Consider the following 23130-nt stretch of genomic DNA (forward strand, 5'->3'; position numbering starts at 1 on the left):
TTTTCATCAATTTATTACATGCACATATTCACTGGAGCCCTGTGATGACAGCTGGGATAGGCTCCAGCAGAGCCCGCGACCCTTCACAGGAACAAGCGGGTACAGAAGATGAATGAATGAATGAATGAATATATTCACTGGTGGACAGACTAAACTTGTGTACACCTTGTGACTACATGCTGCAGCTTGTGAATCTGAAAGCTGAAGCATTGAAAACACTGATTTATAGCATCAGTTTCAACCTTCCAGATCTTGGTGTTAATCTTGGTTTTAACTGTATGATTTCTGATTGTAATCTAAACTCATCAGAGAGGGTCTGAGGGTCATTGTGTGGTAGAGATACCAGCAGATAATTGCCTATTTTGCTGCAGTCTCGTTGGTTTACCACCGTCTCCGTCTCTCTCTTCCAGGTGTTCACATCTTCCAGGAGATTTCCACCTGTGAATGGAATAATGACACAGGGGAGTCTAGTGGACATCAGCGGTTTGGTTATGAAGGCGAAGAATTCATATCTCTGGACTTGAAGTCACTGACATGGCAGTACACAGAGCAGGCTGCCACGTTCAAACAAAAGTGGGATAAAGACAATGCTCGATTGCAGTTAAGCAAACATTTCTTCACCATCTTTTGCCCTCTGTGGTTGAAGGAGTATTTGAACTATGGGAAGAACTATCTGCAGAGAAAAGGTAGACTCAGGTTTTTCCAATATCAATTTTCTGTGTCCTTCACAATCAATCTCTTCATTCTTCCCCTTCCAATATATGTGTCTCTCTCCAGACCTCCCCTCAGTGTCTCTCCTCCAGAAGACTCCCTCCTCTCCAGTCAGCTGCCACGCTACAGGTTTCTACCCTGACAGAGCCATGATGTTCTGGAGGAAAGATGGAGAGGAGATTCATGAAGGAGTGGAACAAGGAGAGATCCTCCCCAACCATGATGGATCCTTCCAGATGAATGTTGACCTGAACATTGCATCAGTCTCACCTGAAGACTGGAGGAGGTACGACTGTGTGTTTCATCTCTCTGGTGTGGAGGACGACATCATCACCAAACTGGATCAAGAACAGATTGGAATCGTGAGAAAAAAAAAAAATTCTGAAAGTAAGAAACAGAAATGACATACACATGTTAATTTTTCAAATTATCATTAATAATATAGTTTTTCGTTTTTTCTTCTGAATGTGTGAACTGTCACTGCTGCATGTAATAACTGATGCCAGATTATCTGTACTCATTTTCTTAACCTTCTCTATCTTCACATGTTGTTTATTTTCTGAGCAGAGAAACCCTCTGACACTATCATCCCCATCACTGCTGCAGTAGTTGCTCTTGTTCTCGTCCTCGTTGCTGTCGTAGGATTTACTGTTTACAAAAAGAAGAAAGGTGAGAGAATCTAAAGAGTTGATGAATTTATTCAGACTGAGATGAACTGGAGATGATGATGTTTCCCCATTTTTAACTGTGACACTGAAAACTTTCCTTTTTATTTTAGTTAACTCCCCAGCGTCTCGTAAGTAGAATTAGTTTTCTTTTTTTCCCTCCTCACAATCTGACATGTACTCTGTGGACTGTTTGTATTTTTAAATATACAGTACATGTATCTCCAGTTCAATATTAGTAATCGAATGTTTCTCTGAACCTTACAGCTCGGGACAACAGCCCTGAACTCACCAAGGGACTGAATCCACACAAAGACGACACCCAGTCCACAGTGAAGTCCAGAGGTCACAGCTCCACTTAATCAGAGCAAAGGCGGATATTTTTCTTTACTGTAAAAAACATTACTACTGCAAGGACAATACTGGAGGGTGAAAATTAATTTTCCTGGCATCTTTCTATGAAGTAAGAAAAGCTGAGACATTATTATTATTATTCTTTTTTTACTGTACATTTTTGTATAGTTCTTGTTGTATCAACTTTTTTTGTTTAAAATCATATCTTTTGTTGTTGTCCTTAATAATTAAAATAATTCCTCAGATATCCAAGTAAAATGTATTTTTATTTCTCAGTAGATTACATTGATAATTCAATTTGACGTTTGTTTGTCCTTCAGTTGCACATTTACAGTGAAGAACCATGAATTATTAAAGAAATAAACAAAAAAGGACAGTTAGTATAGCAGTTTAGGAAAAAAGAAGATAGAAAAGATAGACCATGACTTTAGTAGAAGTAGTATTACAATTTTATTAATTAATTAATTATTACCTGATGTTACTACATGTAGCACCCACCTAGACCAGACCAGGCACCCCCACCCCATAGCAATGACACTCCTTGATGGCAGCAGCCATCCCCAGCAGGATGCAGCCTGACACAGACACACACACACAAAAACACTTTAGGAAAAACTAAAAAAAAAAAAACATGAAGAACAGCACAAGGTGTTGACCTGGCCTCCAAATTCACTAGATCCCAAACTGATCAAGTATCTGTGGGATGATCCACAGAGGACCCTCCTCTCAAAGGCCCCCCCCCACTAACAACATCCTGTTGCCAGACACCACAGGACACCCTCAGAAGGACCATGTCCATTCTCTGATGAGTCACCACAAGGGAGACCTACACGATATTAGTCATAATGTTATGGCTGATGGTGTACAGTAATAGTGATTATGTCTGTACTTCATTACAGTACAGTGTGATTCATGGCTCAGTCAGATAGAATTTAAGGACAAGCTCAATGTTGAGGAGTCAGCTCCATCTAGTGGAAGGAGAAATGTCAGTAAACATGAGAAGGAACAAACTAATGATTAACCACTGGACTAACGTCAAGGTAACAGTAAAGCAAACGTAAAATAGTGTTGGAACATCATCAGTGAAACAATATCCATCGCTCTAATTTCTCTATACTGTCTCTATAATTTGTGTTGACATAATATTTTACTGTGTTCCAGGAGCGTTTCAGACTTTTAGAACAAGGTGTGTCTGTTTCACTGCTCATTTAGATCTGAAGGTTTATGGAGAAAGACATAGAAGTACATCCTTGGAATTAAGCATTCTAACACAGAAGGTGTTCTTTAGAATAAATGGAAGACAGTGATCCTTAACAGTAGTATCAGTATTATCAGTGTCAGGTAGAGAAAGAATTGTAGAGAAAGAATTATGGATACGGAAAAAGAAGGAAGAGGAAATCCAAGAAACAGAAACGACACACAAACACTTCTTCTGGTCCAGGTCCAAGGGTTCAAAGTTGTTCAGGCATAAAAATGTGATTCTCCTCCTGCTGCTTTCGGTTGTCTGAGTGTGTTTGTGTGGTGGGGGGTGGGGAGGTGTGAATGTGCTGTGATTGTATGTGTGCTGGAGAATAATCAGAGAGAGTAATGAGCGACAGCCCAGACCCTACAGGTGACCCTATCACCGTAGATGTCGTGCACCACCCTGCAAGAGCTGTGATTCTTCCGCTTGGTGTTGGGCACGTTACTTTTAAAAAGTAATTAGTTATAGTTATTAGTTTTCTCCCAAAACCTTAACTGAGTTAGTAACTGTATTACTCCACTATAAAAGTAACTAATTACCAGGGAAAGTAACAACTGCGTTCATTTAATCTTCATTCACTCTTCATTTAACATCCAAACCAACGTGTCATGTGACGTTCCTCCATCTCTATCATTGGCTGATCAGCTGCTGAGGTGACATCTCGCTCTTTGACCTTGTTATCAGATTTTATTACAGTTATCCTCGTTGTGATTTCTACTCTTACACAGTTTCATGCACCCAGCTCCAGCATTGATCACACAGGAATCACCTGGCTCAAAGATGAAGGAGTTTGTTCTTGTGCTCATTTTATTCCCTGTCGCTCATTCAGGTAAGAACAATTGAAACCTTGTCAGGGATTTGTTTGGTAAGTGGATGTTGTTTCATGGACTCGTTGGGCATTTTCACACAAAAGGCAAGACTGACCAGTCGTTGGATGTTTTGTATTTGAATTTACATACACTGAAAAGTAGGATTACCTAGTGCCATTTCAAATTTGACAATAATACTGAAGAAATTAGTATTTTACACATTTGTTTTCTAAGGATAGCACCAGGTGTACCAACAGTGTGCCATTGGAGACCCTTGTTCAGTCATAATCTTGGGTATAAAGATTCCTCCAAGGCTTCCTCGAGTGTGTATTTCCTCTTATCAGTCCGTTTTGCCACAATAACACCAAAGAGAACTAGAACATTCAACATCTCAAAGAAAAGCTACTTTTATGCACGTCTTTATGTACACTAAGACACGGGCCATCGGAACACCAAGGGGTTTAATTCATAATAATAGTAATAAATCTATTTTTAAAGACCGTTACTCATGAATTTAAAACCCTCTTTCTGTCCAACAGTGAAACACTCTCTGACATACTTCCTCACTGCATCCTCTGGGCTCCAAACCTTCCCTGAGTTTGTGGCCGTTTCCAAGTTGGATGGAGTAAACCCGCAGAACCCAGACAGCAGTGGATCAAAAAACTAATGGAGGAGGAACCTCAGCACCTCGAGTGGCATGTTCAGACATGCCTGGACGCCTACCAGAGTTTAAAATCAGACATGGAAGATTTTAAGCAGCACTTTAACCACACTACAGGTATACTTATTTGTACTTTTAATCAATTTATTACATTCACATATTCAATGGAGCCCTGTGATGACAGCTGGGACAGGCTCCAGCAGAGCCCGCGACCCTTCACAGGAACAAGCGGGTACAGAAGATGAATGAATGAATGAATGAATGAATGAATGAATGAATATATTCACTGGTGTACAGACTAAACTTGTGTACACCTTGTGACTACATGCTGCAGCTTGTGAATCTGAAAGCTGAAGAATTGAAAACACTAATTTATAGCATCAGTTTCAACCTCCCAGATCTTGGTGTTAATGTTGGTTTTAACTGTATGATTTCTGATTGTAATCTAAACTCATCAGAGAGGGTCTGAGGGTCATTGTGTGGTAGAGATACCAGCAGATAATTGCCTATTTTGCTGCAGTCTCGTTGGTTTACCACCGTCTCCGTCTCTCTCTTCCAGGTGTTCACGTCTTCCAGGAGATTTCTACCTGTGAATGGAATAATGACACAGGGGAGTCTAGTGGATATCAGCGGTTTGGTTATGATGGCGAAGAATTCATATCTCTGGACTTGAAGTCACTGACATGGCAGTACACAGAGCAGGCTGCCACGTTCAAACAAAAGTGGGATAATGACAATGCTCGATTGCAGTTAAGCAAAAATTTCTTCACCATCTTTTGCCCTCTGTGGTTGAAGGAGTATTTGAACTATGGGAAGAACTATCTGCAGAGAAAAGGTAGACTCTGTAGATATTCTGTGTCCTTCACAATCAATCTCTTCATTCTTCCCCTTCCAATATATGTGTCTCTCTCCAGACCTCCCCTCAGTGTCTCTCCTCCAGAAGACTCCCTCCTCTCCAGTCAGCTGCCACGCTACAGGTTTCTACCCTGACAGAGCCATGATGTTCTGGAGGAAAGATGGAGAGGAGATTCATGAAGGAGTGGAACAAGGAGAGATCCTCCCCAACCATGATGGATCCTTCCAGATGAATGTTGACCTGAACATTTCATCAGTCTCACCTGAAGACTGGAGGAGGTACGACTGTGTGTTTCATCTCTCTGGTGTGGAGGACGACATCATCACCAAACTGGAGGAAGAACAGATCAGAACCATCATGGGAAAAATAAAAAATGATGAAGGTAAGAAACACAAATGACATACACATGTTCATTTTTAAATTATCATTAATAATATTGTTTTTCCCTTTTTCTTCTGAATGTGTGAACTGTCACTGCTGCATGTGATGACTGATGTCAGATTATCTGTACTCATTTTCTTAACCTTCTCTATCTTCACATGTTGTTTATCTTCTGAGCAGAGAAACCCTCTGACACTACCATCCCCATCACTGCTGCAGTAGTTGCTCTTGTTCTCGTCCTCGTTGCTGTCGTAGGATTTACTGTTTACAAAAAGAAGAAAGGTGAGAGAATCTAAAGAGTTGATGAATTTATTCAGACTGAGATGAACTGGAGATGATGATGTTTCCCCATTTTTAACTGTGGCACTGAAAACTTTCCTTTTTATTTCAGATAAAAAGGAAATCCCCAATTCTACTACGTCTTGTAAGTATAATTACTTTTCTCTCCTCACAAGCTGACATGCAGCCAGTAATCTAAATGTCTTGTTCAACCTTACAGCTCCAGACAACAACATCGAACTCACTGAGAGACTGAAACCAGACAAAGACGACACCCAGCCAAGAATTCACAGCTCCACTTAATCGGAGCAAAGGCGGACATTTTTCTTTTAAAAGCATTACTACTGCAAGGACAATACCGGAGGGTGAAAATTAATTTTTCTGTGAAGATCAGTAAGAAAAGCTGAGACACTTTTTTCCACTGTTTCACTATAATTATTCTTTTACTGTACGTTTTTGTATAGTTCTTGTGTAAGTTGTATCAACTTTATGTTTTGTTGTTGTCCTTTAATAAATTAAAACATGACTTTCTCTGATGTTCAGTTGCACATTTACAATGAGGAACTTTTTATTAATTAACTAAAGAAAGGAAAAAGAAAGTTCGTATAGCAGTTTAGAAAAAAAGAAGATAGAAAAGCTCGACCATGACTTTAGTAGCAGTTGTAGTATCCATTATTCATTGGCCACTGAGAAAACTTAATTAATTAATTAAAATTAAAATATTTGTTGGTGACATATTACATATAAGATCAGTGTTTCCGCACAAGATTTCAAACTTTGTCTATCAGGTTTTGGAAAAATTCTGCTGTCAATCATTATTATCTTTACTTACACTGATCAGCCACAACATTATGACCAGGAGAAGTAAATAATATTGACCATCTTGTGACAGTTCAATGTTCAGCTGGGAAACTTTTGGACCTGGCATTCATTGGTGTGGATGTTACTTAGACATGTAGCACCCACCGAGACCAGACCAGGCACCCCCACCCCATAGCAATGACACTCCTTGATGGCAGCAGCCATCCCCAGCAGGATGCAGCCTGACACAGACACACACACAAAAACACTTTAGGAACAACTAAAACCAACATGATGAGTCACAACTGTTTTGGAGGCACAAAGGAGACGTACACAGTCATAATGTTATGGCTGATCAGTGTAAAGTAATAGTGATTATGTTTGTACTTGATTACAGTATAGTGTAATTCATGATTCAGTCGGATAACTGAACAACATTGTGTTTCCAGACACCACAGGACACCCTCAGAAGGCCCATGTCCATTCTCTGATAGGTCACCACAAGGGAAAACTACACGTCATAATGTTATGGCTGATCGGTGTAAAATAATAGTGATTATGTCTGTACTTGATTACAGAATTTAAGGACAAGCTCATTGTTGAGGAGTCAGCTCCATCTAGTGGAAGGAGAAATGTCAGTAAACATGAGAAGGAACAAACTAATGATTAACCACTGGACTAACATCAACAGACAGAGAACAATACAACAGTGAAGTTATACAGAGGAGTGGTGAGAAGAATGTACAAAGGAAGTTTTGGATTTGGAAGATGTTGATTCTACTGTTTCTACTGTAAGAGGACTGAGACAGGACCAGGTGGTGTTAGCTGTTAGATTCCCAGTTTCTACAGATTTCTACTGACGACTCTGAGGCTCTGCAACAACAAACCACAGAGGCTGCTCTTCACTTCCAGAGGAGACAATAATAAGGTAACAGTAGTGAAACAATATCCATCGCTCTAATTTCTCTATACTGTCTCTATAATTTGTGCTGACATAATATTTTACTGTGTTCCAGGAGCGTTTCAGACTTTTAGAACAAGTTGTGTCAGTTTCACTGCTCATTTATGTCTGAAGGTTTATGGAGAAAGACATAGAAGTAAATCCTTGGAATTAAGCATTCTCACACAGAAGGTGTTCTTCAGGATAAATGGAAGACAGTGATCCTTAACAGTAGTATCAGGATTATCAGTGTCAGGTAGCCGTGGATGACGTGCACCACCCTGCAAGAGCTGTGATTGTTTCGCTTGGTAGTAACCAGTGTTGGGCACATTACTTTTAAAAAGTAATTAGTTATAGTTATTAGTTACTTCTCCCAAAAAGTAACTGAGTTAGTAATTGAATTACTCCACTATGAAAGTAACTAATTATGTCTAAGAATTATATTTTTTTCTGAGAGTAATGTACACTTCACGTGTACGTTCTTGCCTTTACCTCTGAATGCTCCAAACTCTCCATTGCTGCAGCCTATCTCTGATCGCTTGTGTAATACTGCTATGTGCGCATTTGTGTGTAAACAACATCCGCCCAACTGAACACTGCCCTGCCGCTGATCGGCTTACCATGAAATCTTACCCTACCTTAACCAGTCATCATCACTTATGCGGCTAGAACCATTAGAACCAGTAGAACCACTAGAAAAGGTGGACCCCATAAATGCGCAAAAAATGGGTGGGCCCCCTGAGGCACAAAGACGAGTATGGGTGTGTGTGTGTGTCTTGGTGTGTGTGTGTGTGTGTGTGTGTGCGTGTGTAGGGGGTCCAGCAAGCAGGGCAGCGGAGGCGTCCAGTGCCGTCCAGAGGCAAGCCACTCAAATGCTGATTGGAGGACGTATGAGGGTCTTTGGTGATCTGCTATGCCGAGTGTTCTGATAAACAGGCCAATGATCTTAGAGCAAACTGAAACAGTGCTCTGCAGTCGGCTTCTGTTCTGGAGGTTGATGGAGTGGAACCAACAAGTTCTGGAGAAAGTAATGATGCTCTCAATGAAACTGGTATAAGTAGAATGTCTTTGCTGATTCCAAAGGATCTGAGTTTCATAAGGAGGTATTGCCATTGCTGACGTTCAGTTCCAGATGTCACGTCTTTTGTTATTGGCTGAACAGTTGCTGAGGTGACATCTCACTCGTTGACTGTGTTATCAGATTTTATTACAGTTATACTTGTTGTGATTTCTACTCTGACACAGTTTCATGCACCCAGCTCCAGCATTGATCACACAGGAATCACCTGGCTCAAAGATGAAGGAGTTTGTTCTTCTGCTCATTTTATTCCCTGTCGCTAATTCAGGTAAGAACAACTGAAACCTTGTCAGGGATTTGTTTGGTTAGTGGATGTTGTTTCATGTACTCGTTGGGCATTTTCACACAAAAGGCAAAACTGACCAGTCGTTGTATGTTTTGTATTTGAAATGAAGAACAGTTTCTTTAATCCTTGTTTTACAGCCTGTTGTCTTTATGTAAATCAATGAATTATGACACAATGCAGACTGAAAAAAACAGTACCAGCCAAGTACATTATCATCATCTTGTTTTGGTATTAGCACACCATCAATACTCAGTACAGGTTTGGTTATAGATCTGTAAAGCCAGCTGAAAATCCTGCTCTCAACTTCACGACATCAACAAAATCCTACCCATCCTCATACCTGATGTTGTGTTTGTACCTCTCACATCAACCCCATAACATTTCTGTGTTTTTTGCCTAAAAAAGGCATACTCAGAGTAAATGTAAAGCTGTTCTTGAACCATCTGGAGTACAGTTTTGGCCTCTTTTGAAGGATAACACTCTAAAATGTTGTCAACAGTCAGAATCTGTCTAAGTGCTATTGGTACTGAGTAATAGATACTGAAAACACTGAAAATGAAGGATTTTATGGAAGCACAGATTGAATAAAACCACAGAAATTAGTATTTTGCACAGTTTTTCTAAGAATAGCACCAGGCATACCAAGAGTGTGCCATTTGGAGACCCTTGGTAACCAGTCAGTCATGATCTTGGGCTCTAATGAAAGGTTACACTTGGGGTTTTCCCACATCTGAATTCACTCTCAGTATAGAGAGTAGTGAATCAAAACTCAAAATATTTTTTTATAGAGACATAGATGTATGTGTTATATGTGTCAGCTGTCACATGGACCCTACATTAGATGACGTGTGCATTTCAAACATATTCATTAAGATATTTCAAACACATTCCTATTCACAATGAACGCATAACTCCTAAAGTGTGAACTGTCATAACTGTCATGCCGTTAACCGGTATAAGGACCTGTTATGAAATGATACATTTAAATGACTTAAGTTCTGTTTTCCCCACAGTAAAACACTCTTTGATGGCGTATTTCACAGTATCTTCTGGAAACCCAGACGTCCCAGATTATATGGCTGTAGCAAATATTGACGGTATTATCATAGCTTACTACGACAGTACCATGAAAGCACCAGAGCCCAGACAAGAGATGGTGGTAGAATTAATTGAAGAAGATCCACGACAATGGGAAACAGCTTTTCAGGGTTGCTTGAACCATTATCAGGCCCTCAAACGTGAAATTGCCAGTTTTATGCAAAACTCGCACCAAACTGGAGGTATGTTACTGAACTTGTTTTTTCTTATTTTTATTTTAGCCCAGACTTCAACTAGTTCGGTCTAATCTAGTTTGGTCTAAACACACAGATTGTCTATAGGATTCAAACCAGCAGCAGCAGGTTGCATCACTCTTCATTTTCATCTTTCTGATTGGTGTCAGAATGTTGTGTGTTAAAAATAACTGAAGCTCTTCAAGATTCCCTCAAACTTTCCTATAGCCCCAGTTCCAGGTGAAGAAATACAGCCCCATAGCATGACACTGCCACCCCCATGCTTCACTGTGGGTATGGTGTTTACTGATTGGTGGGCTGTTTTTATGCCTTTTTATGCCCCTACTATTTGAGACAAAATGTTCAACCTCTCATCAGACCATGACACATTTTGCCAAATGTCTACAGGAGACTGGAGTACACCATATCTCTGTAACAGGAGTTCTCAAGCAGCAAAGAGGCACTCTGCAGCCTCTCCTGTGTACACAGTTATATGATGACCCCAGATTCTATATAATCAAGCACAGGATTTAGTTTTGTGTGAAGTCATGCACTACTTACTGTATGTTTAAACAGTGCCCCTCTCTGGTGAAGATGTGACATGAACCAGTTCAGCTGACTGTCCTTGATCCTGGATCTCAGTCTAGTTTACATCTCTCTCTCTCTCTCTCTCTCTCTCTCTCTCTCTCTCTCTCTCTCTCAGGTCCTTACATTGTCCAGCAGATCATCGGTTGTGAATGGGATGATGAGACTGACATAGTTGACAGTTTAACAAAGTACAGTTGGAATGGAGAAGACTTCCTTGAATTTGATGTGAAGACAGAGACTTGGGTCTCCCTAAACCCACAGGCTGAACTCACTGAACAGGAGAGGAACAGAAATAAAGACAATAATAGATTATGGAAGAACATCATCACAGAGGTTTATCCTAATTTTTTGAAGTTGTATTTGAACCACTGGAAGAATTTTCTGAATAGAAAAGGTAAAGTAAACATATCTCTAGTATAGCATTTACATATCATGGTACATAGATGACATGCTACTTCTACACCATTACATTTCTAGTTACGATTATTTTATTTATTTAGTGGAGTATTAATGTTTATTAAGAAGGACTGATCTTTGATTATTTATGAAATTAATAAATAATGAAAAGTTGACTCCAGTATGTATTCGAAACACATGACATCCAGCCTAATAATGACATCAACTGTCTCTCTCTCTCCAGACCTCCCCTCAGTGTCTCTCCTCCAGAAGACTCCCTCCTCTCCAGTCAGCTGCCACGCTACAGGTTTCTACCCTGACAGAGCCATGATGTTCTGGAGGAAAGATGGAGAGGAGATTCATGAAGGAGTGGAACATGGAGAGATCCTCCCCAACCATGATGGATCCTTCCAGATGAATGTTGACCTGAACATTTCATCAGTCTCACCTGAAGACTGGAGGAGGTACGACTGTGTGTTTCATCTCTCTGGTGTGGAGGACGATATCATCACCAAACTGGATGAAGAACAGATCAGAACCAACAGAGGGAAATTAAAAAATGATGAAGGTGAGAAACACAAATGACATACACATGTTCATTTTTTAAATGATCTGAATGTGTGAACTGTCACTGCTGCATGTGATGACTGATGTCAGATTATCTGTACTCATTTTCTTAACCTTCTCTGTCTTCACATGTTGTTTATCTTCTGAGAAGAGAAACCCTCTGACACTATCATCCCCATCACTGCTGCAGTAGTTGCTCTTGTTCTCGTCCTCGTTGCTGTCGTAGGATTTACTGTTTACAAAAAGAAGAAAGGTGAGAGAATCTAAATAGTTGATGAATTTATTCAGACTGAGATGAACTGGAGATGATGATGTTTCCCCATTTTTAACTGTGACACTGAAAACTTTCCTTTTTATTTCAGATAAGTCCCCAGCATTTCGTAAGTACAATTAGTTTCCCTCCTCACAATCTGACATGTACTCTGTGGACTGAACATAATCTTTTATTGAATTATTGAATAATGCTTAGAATATATTTGTATATTTTTGAATATACAGTACATGTAACTCCAGGTCAGGATTAGTAATCTAAATGTTTCAACCTTACAGCTCCAGACAACAACACTGAAGTCACTGAGAGACTGAACCCAGACAAAGACAACACCCAGCCAAGAATTCACAACTGCGCTTAATCAGAGCAAAGGCGGCCATTTTTCTTGACATTTTTTTCACAGTTTTACTGTTATTCTTGTTTTACTGTACGTTTTCGTATAGTTCTTGTGTATGTTGTATCAACTTTTTTAGAATAAAATCATACTTTTTGGCGTTGTCCTTTAATAACGGATTCAATTTGACCTTGAGTTGCACGTTCACAATGAAGAACTATGAATTATTAAATAAATTTTAAAAAACGAAAGAAAAAGGAGGAAAGTTGGTATAGGAACAGTGTCACAAAGATGAGACTTAAGATGACTTCAGTATTTGCTTGGGGTGGAATTTGATACTGCGTGGTCACTGAGAAGCACTTTATATGTATCTGTGCACAAGCAAACGAAAATACAAACCTGTGTACGCTCAGGGTGAAGCGACAACTTCTGTGTGACAAGAGGAAATGAGGCAGATTACAAAAGATTCAGTTGAAAAGTCAGGAAATAGCGACAGACCCTTGCATTAAATCATCAAGTTCCTTAAAAGCTAATGACAGAGAACATAAAACAACTGCATTCTCAGTGTTTGTTTATGCGTAACACGTCACGCCCTAAACCTGTGACAAGATGACACCAGCTCAGTCCTTCATCAAGAATCAACAGGATGAAATTCTTTTTGTTGCTCATTTGTTGTCACGTTTCATCTTCAGGTGAGATAACAAACATTTACAACCACAATGCTTTTATTATATATCATGATGGGAAACATTTCTAGATACATTTTGTAAGTGAGTACTAAGAGTGTGTCTACAAGTGATTTCACCAGTACTAGTGTCAGGTACATGTCGTCGTTGCTAACTTATTGAGTATAAAGGTGTTATTCTTAAACAAATGACATGTGAAATTGACATTTTGTTGTCATTTTTTAAATATTTTAATTAAATAAAAAGACAGTCACATTCTTGGTGCCAGCTATGAGAATCTTGTTGCCATCTTACAGTATATCTTATTGCCAACTCTGACATTGAGGGTCTGCTGTTTTCTTTGATACTGAAATATGCTGTGGCAAACCTCTGAACAGTGTATTCAATATATCCTCTGTGAGGAAATCCATCCACGAGTGGCGTGTATGTGGAACTGGTCCAAGAATTGGGCAGACTGTTTTAAACCTCACACCTAAAGTAAAGGCTGGTGGTGGAACTGCTGGGTTGGGGTTGCTTTGCTGGCTCGGGGGTCTGGGCAACTTGTTTTCACTGAATTCCCTATGTTAACAAACCATGCAAGTAAATCCACCAAAAATAACGACTCAAATAGAAGAAATGCAGGGTTGCTACAGGGAATCATGTTGCAACACAACTGCGTTGAAATAAAATAAGGAAATACTAGCTTCTGAGGCTATGTGTATACTTCCTTTATCCACAGATGGGTAAATAATGATTGAAAAAGCCACAAAGAATCTGTTAAATGCAGTTAGCTCACCCACTTGTGCACACATGGAGCACAGTTGGAGCAGTGGGAAGCCATACAAGCTGCCCAGTTCAGGGGGTTAGGTGCTTGCTTAAGGCGTCTCAGTCATGGATGGTGAGGGGATATAAACCAATGACCTTACGGTTCCACACCACTGTTCCAACCACTAATCCACCCCCCATAGACCCATGGTACAATTCCACAAATTTACAACTAACCCTAACCCTAACCCTAACCCAATGAATGCAATGATGAAAAAATAACTGAAACCCCTGAAAACATGTTTTTCTTGCAGTGAAACACAATCTGAACTTTTTAGTCGCCATAACAACTGAAGTCCAGACTCTTCCATCATTTGTGGCGGTCGTGCAGGTGAATGAAGTTGAGATGATTTACTGTGACAGCAGCAACAGAAACGTTGAGCTCAAACAGGACTGGGTGGAGAAGCTGATAAAAGAGGAGCCTCAGCAGTTACAGTGGTACACTCAAGAATGTGCCACTTATGAGACAACCTTCAGACGCCAATTTGACACTATAACGCGGCACCTAAATCAAAGTGGAGGTATGTTAATATGGAAATTATTCTTTGTTCATATAGAACATGAGCAGTTTGTTGGCTGACAGGACTCAGATCACAGGACGAACTCAACTCACTGCATTGAACACATCCCTGGACTGTTGTAGTGTTTTATTAAACCTGTCTTTAAGCTACCAACTACCTTGACTACGTTTGTGGTACTCAGTTTTTGGTGTTGTAGTAGTGGTTCATGATTTATTCCTTAAATGAAATGCTCTTTAGCTGTAGAACCTTCTCATCCATCCACATCTCCCAATCATTGGCCCTTCCCAGTGATTATTAGAAACATGGACATTCATACATTCACATGTTATCTACTTTACTGTTGGGTGGCCTATTTAATTAACTTTATATTGTGGAAAAAGTTAAAAACATAGAGTTAATTCATTTGTTTTCTCATATTTCTGTCCTCTTTTCGTAACTTCCTGTTTTATTTTGTAGTCTGAGTCTTCTGAAGTCTGTCTTCCTGTCTAGTTCTGACTGTGATTGCTTTCCCTGCCCTCATGTGTTTCACCTGTGTCTCATTGTCTCCCTCTCCCTCATGTATTTAAGCTGTGTCCCCCGTTCCTCCTGTACCAGATCGTCTTGTAAGCATTCCAGACAGTTTCTTCCTCGGGTGATTTCTTGTAGCTAATCTTTAATACCGGAGTTTTTCCTGCTGGACCTCTGTACCTTTGCCTGAATAATGATTTCCTGGTTTTGACCCTGCATCTGATTAAAGTACCTCTGAGCCTGCCTGATCCCTGACTCCTCCATTTGTGTCCACCTGATCTGTACGTGATAATGATTAGTTTTAGGTGAATGAAAACATTCATGCAGCTCAAAAATGATCTTTGATTTGCAGTAATCTGACTGGTTAGAACTAAGACCACTGTGTTATTATCTCCCACTGAAGTGTAAATAATCGGTGTGTTTGTCTTCCTCTCAGGTGTCCACACTCTCCAGGAAGTGAGTGGATGTGAATGGGACGATGAGTCTGACGAGGTTACTGCTTTTAGACTGTATGGTTATGATGGAGAAGACTTTCTAAAACTTGACATGAAGACAGAGGAGTGGATCCCTGCAAACCCCCGGGCTGTCCTCACCAAACTGGAGTGGAACGACAATAAAAATAACATTCAATTCTGGAAAAACTTCTATACCAATATTTGCCCTGAGTGGCTGAAGAAGTATTTAAAGTATGGGAGGAGCTTTCTGCTGAGAACAGGTAGAAACACATTTACCTGTGCAGTTTACATGAACCAACATGAAATGTATCTCGAATTGTTTTTCACATCAATTCACCGCTGAGCAGCTTAAACGTTTTTAACATGCCACGCCATAAATTTGAAAAAAAAATGCACTCTCTTTTAAATGGCTGTCAGTTTTTTCTTGTTGTTCTGTCCCAGTTTCTCACATCTTGAATCTCTCCCTCCAGACGTCCCCTCAGTGTCTCTCCTCCAGAAGACTCCCTCCTCTCCAGTCAGCTGCCACACTACAGGTTTCTACCCTGACAGAGCCATGATGTTCTGGAGGAAAGATGGAGAGGAGATTCATGAAGGAGTGGAACAAGGAGAGATCCTCCCCAACCATGATGGATCCTTCCAGATGAATGTTGACCTGAACATTTCATCAGTCTCACCTGAAGACTGGAGGAGGTACGACTGTGTGTTTCAGCTCTCTGGTGTGAAGGACGACATCATCATCAAACTGAATAGAGCCTCGATCAGAACCAACTGGGGTAGGTTAGTACAGTAGAGTCTGTAGATTAAAGATTCAGAGCAGCAACTGAATATTTTGTTCTGGTTCCAGGTTCTCCCTCAGAGTTTCCCGTCGGTGCCGTCATTGGAGCTGTTGTAGGACTTCTGCTGCTGGCGTTCTGCATCACGACGCTCTTCATCTGGAGGAGGAACCATAACGGTACGCAGTAAAATGGATATATTTATATGAGAGTAGCTGTCTTTACATGCAATGTGATCGTCATCATTTTAACTGACAGCTGCATGTTTATTTCAGGGTTCAGACCTGCTAATCGTAATTTCACTGTTTTCTGTTTGCAGCGTCAGATTCTTCAGACAAGAACTCCTAACTGATCACAGTAAGTACAAAATGTGCATTTATGCATACTGGAATAATGATTTTCATTCTGTAGTTTCTGTTATAAAAAATGACAAACTCATTGGCATAGTTTTACCAGAAATAAACAAATCCATGGTACAGTAATGTGTAATATGAATTCTGATAATCATCCAATTCAATATCTGTTATCACCTACCTGTTTAATAATCTCTGACAACAGGCATCCAGGGCGGTGAACTCAAACAGTGGCACCAAAGACTGAGTCCAACTCACTAATATGCAGCTTCTGCACCAAACCTCATTTGTAAACACTCGTCTCGCCGGAAGTTTTTTACGTGCCAAGTCCGTATGCATTGATTTGCAAAAGACCCAGTTATAAAGATTGTTATCCATTAGCAGAGAAACGTCTGATCCATCCAAAATACAGCAGCAGGAAAGCACCAAAAAAATAAAAAATACAGCAGGAGTAATAAATCAAGAATGATAGATCCAGGAATGGTAAAAGGTCATCAGAACATCCTGTAGGAGAAGTATTTCTACAGTGGAACTTTGTGTCATTGATCTAAAGGAGTACAACTTTCACATGTTAACAACCCACAGGGTCACTATGAAACTAGATGAATGTCATATTACATGGAGAAATGTAAATATATACAGAGGAGGTGCAAGACGATTTCTGTTTCTCTGGGTTATTGTCATAGTTTGAACAGATTCTGTGTCCAAAATGTTTTACTTCTTCTGCTCAAGTAGAAATATGAAATAAAATTTTACCACAAACAACATTTTGACATGCTTTTCTTACTTTCCCACACTTTTGCAATGACATCATGTATTGTCAGGTTATTTATAGATTATAGTTTGATCTGAATTATTAAACATGCTGATTTGTTCTTATATACTATTTCTATTTTGCAGAAATTGTGATAGAAAAATGTTTTGACCCTGTGATGTGTCCAGGGTGTCTAATGACGGCTGACCAACGCTCCGGCCCTCCTGCTGCCCTCTGAGGACAAGCAGTTAAAAATAATGGATCCCCCCCAACACATCTATCAGAAAAGGTTATTGAAAAACTCCTGCACAGGATCCGGGAAATTTAAATGCACCTTTAAATGTGACATTTGATCCACCGTAGTATTTAATTTGTCTGAATAGCTGGAGGATTAATCACCGATCAGAGTAGTTGTCTTACATTCTCCTGAGTAAAGCTAGCTGTTGTTACCCCGGCAACCAGTCTGAGGCTGCACTAAGTTGACCTCATTACACACTTCCAGTGAGTCTCTTTTACACAATGTTTATCAAAGAGTCACTGAGTTAACCATCAACTCAATCCAGGCCCACTGTTTATACATTCATGCCACTGCCAACCATACATGAATGCATTATGTTTTGGTCTGCATCTACATCTGGTCCATTGTTGTGATAAGGATATCTCAACGCTGCATTCAGGGAGTTTTGTTTTGCACAAACTGTGACATTTTCTATCCAAAAGGTCAAAGGTTAACTTAACTGTAACGTCCTAATGCTCTGCACAAACGCTTTGCAGGTGAAACCAGATAAGTCCAAACACACTACCTGCCTGAATAATAATAATAATAATAATAGAAAAGAGATCTTGCAAGTTAAACTGGTTCAAAGGTAGTAAGACTGGGCAAGCTTCCAGATTGGAGGAGGTGGAGATCGGAGGCAGAGGATGTACGGTAGGAGGATCTTAGCTGCTGAACCAACCACAGGCAGGACACTTAAAATTACTTGGTAAGATCTGAGAAACCGGTTTCAGCCTTAACATGGTCCAGTAATGGAAAATAAACGTCTTATCTTAAGCGCTGAAAGAGCTGCAGGTATTAGATAAACAGATTACATAACATCACAAAAAGTACAAATACATATAAGTATGTATATACTGTCAGTATAAGTCCTGGCCTGGATAAAATACTTTTTTATTACCTGGATATAATAATAAAAGTCTTTGTCCGCTTATTATATATGAGCCTCTTTTATTCTGAAATCACAATAGCTAACGTGGGAAAATATAGTCTCAGATCACAATGAAACCGTTCTTGACCAAAAGAGAACTCGGGTCGCCTTCAGGTCATTTCCACAGTTCAGAGGAAGACGAATATCTGTCCAGAGGGAGCGCTTGTTGAACGCTGTTACTCTATTTCAGTTCTTTCTGATATTTCAGAGGTTCGGACAAGTCTGTAAATGTGATCCACTTTCACACAAATGTTCCGTGTTAAATTAAAGACCAGTCTATGAAGAAGAAGGAAAAGTAAACCTCTAATACAGGAATGTTTACACTTTGGAAGCTGACCAATGGGGACAAAAAGCAGCAAATGTTGTCCACTCATTAAACCAGGAAACATTTCTTTTTGTTGTTGTTATCTTGTGGTTTCAGTGATCCTACCAGTAGTTGATTCTGGTAGTAGTTCATTTTCTGTTGCTTAGAGATGAGCCATCATTCAACAGGTGAACACGCCTCCTCACATACCAAAACTGAATTCTTGAAACCAGGAAACAGTTTGACGCCCGACACTTTGCAGCTCCGCTTCTTAATCTGAACAAGATGAAGATATTTATTTTTTTGCTGTTTTTTCATGTTTCTTCTTCAGGTAGGACTGGATTTCATATATTATTCATGATATTATACAGTGTGTGTGTGTGTGGGGGGGGGGTCACTGGATGTACTTTAGTTGTACTGTCGTCATATAGTGCTCACTGTACTGTAGTGAATATGCTTTGTTGTTTCCTGTCTCTCTTCCAGTCAAACACTCCATGAAGTTCTCCCTCACATCATCAGCAGGAGTCCCTGAACTCCCAGAACTGGTTGCGGTTGCAGTGGTAAACCGAGTTGAGGTGGCTTACTATGACAGCAACATCAGCCAGACCCAACCCAGACAGGAGTGGATGAGACAAATAATCGGCGATGATTCAGAGCGGTGGGAAAGAAACAGGCAGGAGTGTAGGGGGTACCACCAGATCTTCAAAGCTGAAACTGACAGCTTCAAGCAGCGCTTCAATCAGACTGGAGGTATGTCACATGTGTCTGTGCTGTCTTGTGCGTTGACCACTTTCATGTCTCTTTATGCTTTACTGTGATCTCTCTGTCTCTCAGCCATCCACATAGCTCAGCAGGTGGCAGGCTGTGAATGGGACGATGAGACTGGAGAGGTCAGCGGTTATCAGCTGTACGGTTTCAATGGAGAAGACTTCATATCTCTGGACCTGAAGACAATGACGTGGGTCGCTCCCAGACCACAGGCCGTCATCACGAAGCATGACTGGGACAGGGATAAACCCAGGAATGAGTTTTGGAGAAACTTTATCTTACAGCTTTGCCCTCAACAGCTCAAGAAGTACTTGCCGTATTGGAAGAGCTCTCATGATAGAACAGGTAGAACCACAGGACCTGATCTACCTTCATTACAATGTTCCTATCCATCCTCTTTGTTCTAGTTCTAGTAGTTTGGGAGAGGGGTACAGAGGGGAATGATGTGGCAAACATCAGCTGTGTCAGATATAAAACAAACCTGTTTCTCTCTCTCCAGACCTCCCCTCAGTGTCTCTCCTCCAGAAGACTCCCTCCTCTCCAGTCAGATGCCACGCTACAGGTTTCTACCCTGACAGAGCCACGATGTTCTGGAGGAAAGATGGCGGGGAGATTCATGAAGGAGTGGAACAAGGAGAGATCCTCCCCAACCATGATGGATCCTTCCAGATGAATGTTGACCTGGACATTTCATCAGTCTCACCTGAAGACTGGAGGAGGTACGACTGTGTGTTTCATCTCTCTGGTGTGGAGGACGACATCATCACCAAACTGGATGAAGAACAGATCAGAACCAACTGGGGTAAAATTAGACGTGACTCACAGACGTGCACAGTAAAGAATCAGTGTTAATAAATGGATGTGGACGGATTCATTCTTGTTTTTTTGTTCTACAGAGAATCCAGCTAACATGACCATCCCCATCATTGCTGCAGCGGTTGTTCTTGCTGTCATCATTGCTGCATATGGATTCACACTTTACTGGAAAAAGAAAAGTGAGAGATTTTGAAGAATCTGATTATTATTATTATTAATAATAATAATAATAATATATTGCTAGTTTGTGAGAGGATGCTTTTATCAGGATGAGAAAACACACATCTCCTCGTGCACCACAGACCGAGACTCAACGTCAGGTTTTATTTAGCGTCACTTTTCAGCTGTGATTATCTTTTTCTGTTTCAGCCCAATGCCCTCCGTGCCGTGAGTACAACCTTTATCTCATTTCAGTTGACCTGACACACGTATTGTTTTGATTCACCAACAGTAAGACTAGTATGAGGCCAGGTTAATTGTCTTGTATCTTCTGCAGAAACAACAGAAGCAGTGACTTATTCAAACGCTACTTTGCAACGGATACGAGTTTAATTATTAAAGGACAGATGTAAAAAATGATGTGTATTTCTAGTTTTCATAACTGTTGCCCAGCTCAGATTTGTTTTCTGTGAATAAAATGCTCCCTCTGCACCTCTAAAGAGGACACAGACGACCAGTGGACTAACAGCGTGTTTGTCTCCTTCCAGCTCCTGACACCGTCTCTGAACTCTCACAGAAACTAAATCTAGACGAAGATGAAGCCAGAGATCCTGTATGAGTGACGACGGATACAAAGACATGAACTGTTTAGAGCTACACATAAACCAGTTCACTTATGAAACTGTTGTGTCACACGACTAATAGTTGCAGAACTAAAACGGTAGGAAATGTCTGTTGTGTCTAGTAAGTAATAATGGGAAAAGCTACTACGACATTATAATGTCATATATTAGACTAGTCTGTGTAGAAGAAAGGTTTCGATTATGGATAAATGCTTTTGTACATGCCTCTGTTTTACCTGAGTTAAATATAACTAAATGCTGGTAGTCCTAACATGTCTGATGATGTCTTCTGACAAAATAGTTTCCACTTCAACCTATGAGGAATGATAAACAGGTTCTTTATCAAAGCTGATAGGCTAGGCTAGCTAAGGGAGAAAGACCAAAGTTACAACTTCACTACAATGGGCAGATATGTGAAAAATAAAACATTGTGTAAGAACTTTCCAACATATTTGAACAGCAATGCTTTGAACCCGATATCCTCTATTAAATAAAATAAATAAATAAATAAAACACTGCCTGGCCAAAAAAAAAAAAAAAAAAAAAAGTCTCCACCTGGATTTAACTAATCAAATAGGTAGGAGCCTCCTATTGGATAATTACTGCATGGGTGATTATCTTTCAGCTGGAAACAAGTTATTTTACCCCAACTGATGCAATGAGTAGCTTCTCATTTCTTCAACAACCATGTCTAAAGACACATCCTGTGGTCGTGGAGAAGATGTTAGTCTGTTTGAGAAGGAGATTGTAGAAACTACTAAAACTGGGTTAAGAACTGTCCAACGCATTATTAAAAACTGGAAGGTTTGCTGGAAGCAAGTCACAATTAAATGTTTTAATTAAATAATAATAGATTGTTTGGGCTTTAATCAAATCTTGGTTTTTGTTATTTACTGAGTGAATAATATCTTAAATTATGTGCTTTTCTTAAAGAACTGACATCCAATATGACAAAAATAAATAAATAAATAAAAGCCAAAGACCCTGTGTGTGCAGTGGTTAAATGATGTTCAGGCTGGTTACTGTGTCAGCAAGACAGCTACACCCACCAGGACTGGAAGGAACACAAGTGTATGTTTCTAGACTTTAGTCCTGCACTCAGCTTCATTTATTTGTCCAGATTTACTTAGTTCTGAAAAATTCCACCTGAAACAACAGTAAAACTTCAACTTTTACTTTTTACTTATTTAAATTTTTAGTTGGTGAATGTGTGAGGACCACGTGTTCAGAGTGTCTTGTTCCCCTGTTACCACTAGAGGGCTACATAACTCTGAAATCTATCTGTGACAGACCTTAACACAGATATTAAAAGGGTCAGTGTTTATTAAAGAAACTAATTATTCTCTGTGACTATGTGTGTTGTTTTTTTTACCTATACTGAAACTGAATAAATTTGAAAAGCATCATTTTTTTTAACCTCTACTTAATCAGACAGATGGTTAACCCCGGTCAGTTCAGAACAAGAAGTTTCTATTTTATGAAGTGAAATAAAAAGACCCTGATTTTAGATCAGCACTGGAACAGCAAGAGTACTGCCATTTAAAATCATGTCTTCTTTTATTATAGTAATAAGTCCCTTGCTTTCAAGGCTAACTCAAAAAGGCCCACCAGCCCAGACTGAGCTTGAAGACGGTTTTTGATAAACAGATGACGGGAACCAGACCTGAAGTTGAACTGATCTCTCTATACAGACATCTAAGAGACCGTAGTCCAGATATAAATGAGCCTGCTCCTTAAAGACTGATCATATTCAGAAGCTGGACACTCTCTGTTCACAGGCCTCTTTATGCACCTTCTGTCTTTTTGGAAAGTCCTGGCTGCGTCCGAGGCCTCGTTCAGGTAAAAGATAGAAGCTAAACTGAAGCTGTGTTCCTCACTGGAGAGGTGAATGCTCGAGCATGCGTATCCCTT

At 40.0% G+C, this 23130-nt stretch overlaps 2 protein-coding genes across 2 annotated transcripts; both read left to right on the forward strand.

The window, feature by feature from the left end:
• Window positions 1-15803: 15803 nt before the first annotated feature.
• LOC311500957 (T-cell surface glycoprotein CD1b-2-like) lies at window positions 15804-16585 on the forward strand (the record flags this gene model as incomplete). Its single annotated transcript, XM_084562596.1, has 3 exons — window positions 15804-16237; window positions 16309-16416; window positions 16557-16585. The coding sequence occupies exons 1-3, from the start codon at window positions 15871-15873 to the stop codon at window positions 16583-16585; spliced, it is 504 nt and encodes a 167-aa protein (XP_084418722.1). The 5' UTR covers window positions 15804-15870.
• A 2506-nt stretch (window positions 16586-19091) lies between these two features.
• On the forward strand, window positions 19092-22555 carry LOC311501334 (major histocompatibility complex class I-related gene protein-like). The gene is made up of 7 exons (XM_084563094.1): window positions 19092-19184; window positions 19337-19603; window positions 19688-19966; window positions 20121-20423; window positions 20518-20616; window positions 20807-20824; window positions 21145-22555. The coding sequence occupies exons 1-7, from the start codon at window positions 19139-19141 to the stop codon at window positions 21213-21215; spliced, it is 1083 nt and encodes a 360-aa protein (XP_084419220.1). The 5' UTR covers window positions 19092-19138; the 3' UTR covers window positions 21216-22555.
• Window positions 22556-23130: the final 575 nt, after the last annotated feature.

Source organism: Chelon labrosus (genome assembly GCF_963514085.1).
Source record: "Chelon labrosus genome assembly, chromosome: 16".
NCBI classification, from domain to species: Eukaryota; Metazoa; Chordata; class Actinopteri; order Mugiliformes; family Mugilidae; genus Chelon; species Chelon labrosus.

Bases quoted from the DNA above. Each gene is read 5' to 3' on its own strand.
- LOC311501334 (XM_084563094.1), top strand. From the start codon at position 19,139: ATGAAGATATTTATTTTTTTGCTGTTTTTTCATGTTTCTTCTTCAG. The intron at 19,185-19,336 runs GTAGGACTGGAT...TCTCTCTTCCAG, and splicing joins TTTTCATGTTTCTTCTTCAG to TCAAACACTCCATGAAGTTC. The intron at 19,967-20,120 runs GTAGAACCACAG...CTCTCTCTCCAG, and splicing joins GAGCTCTCATGATAGAACAG to ACCTCCCCTCAGTGTCTCTC.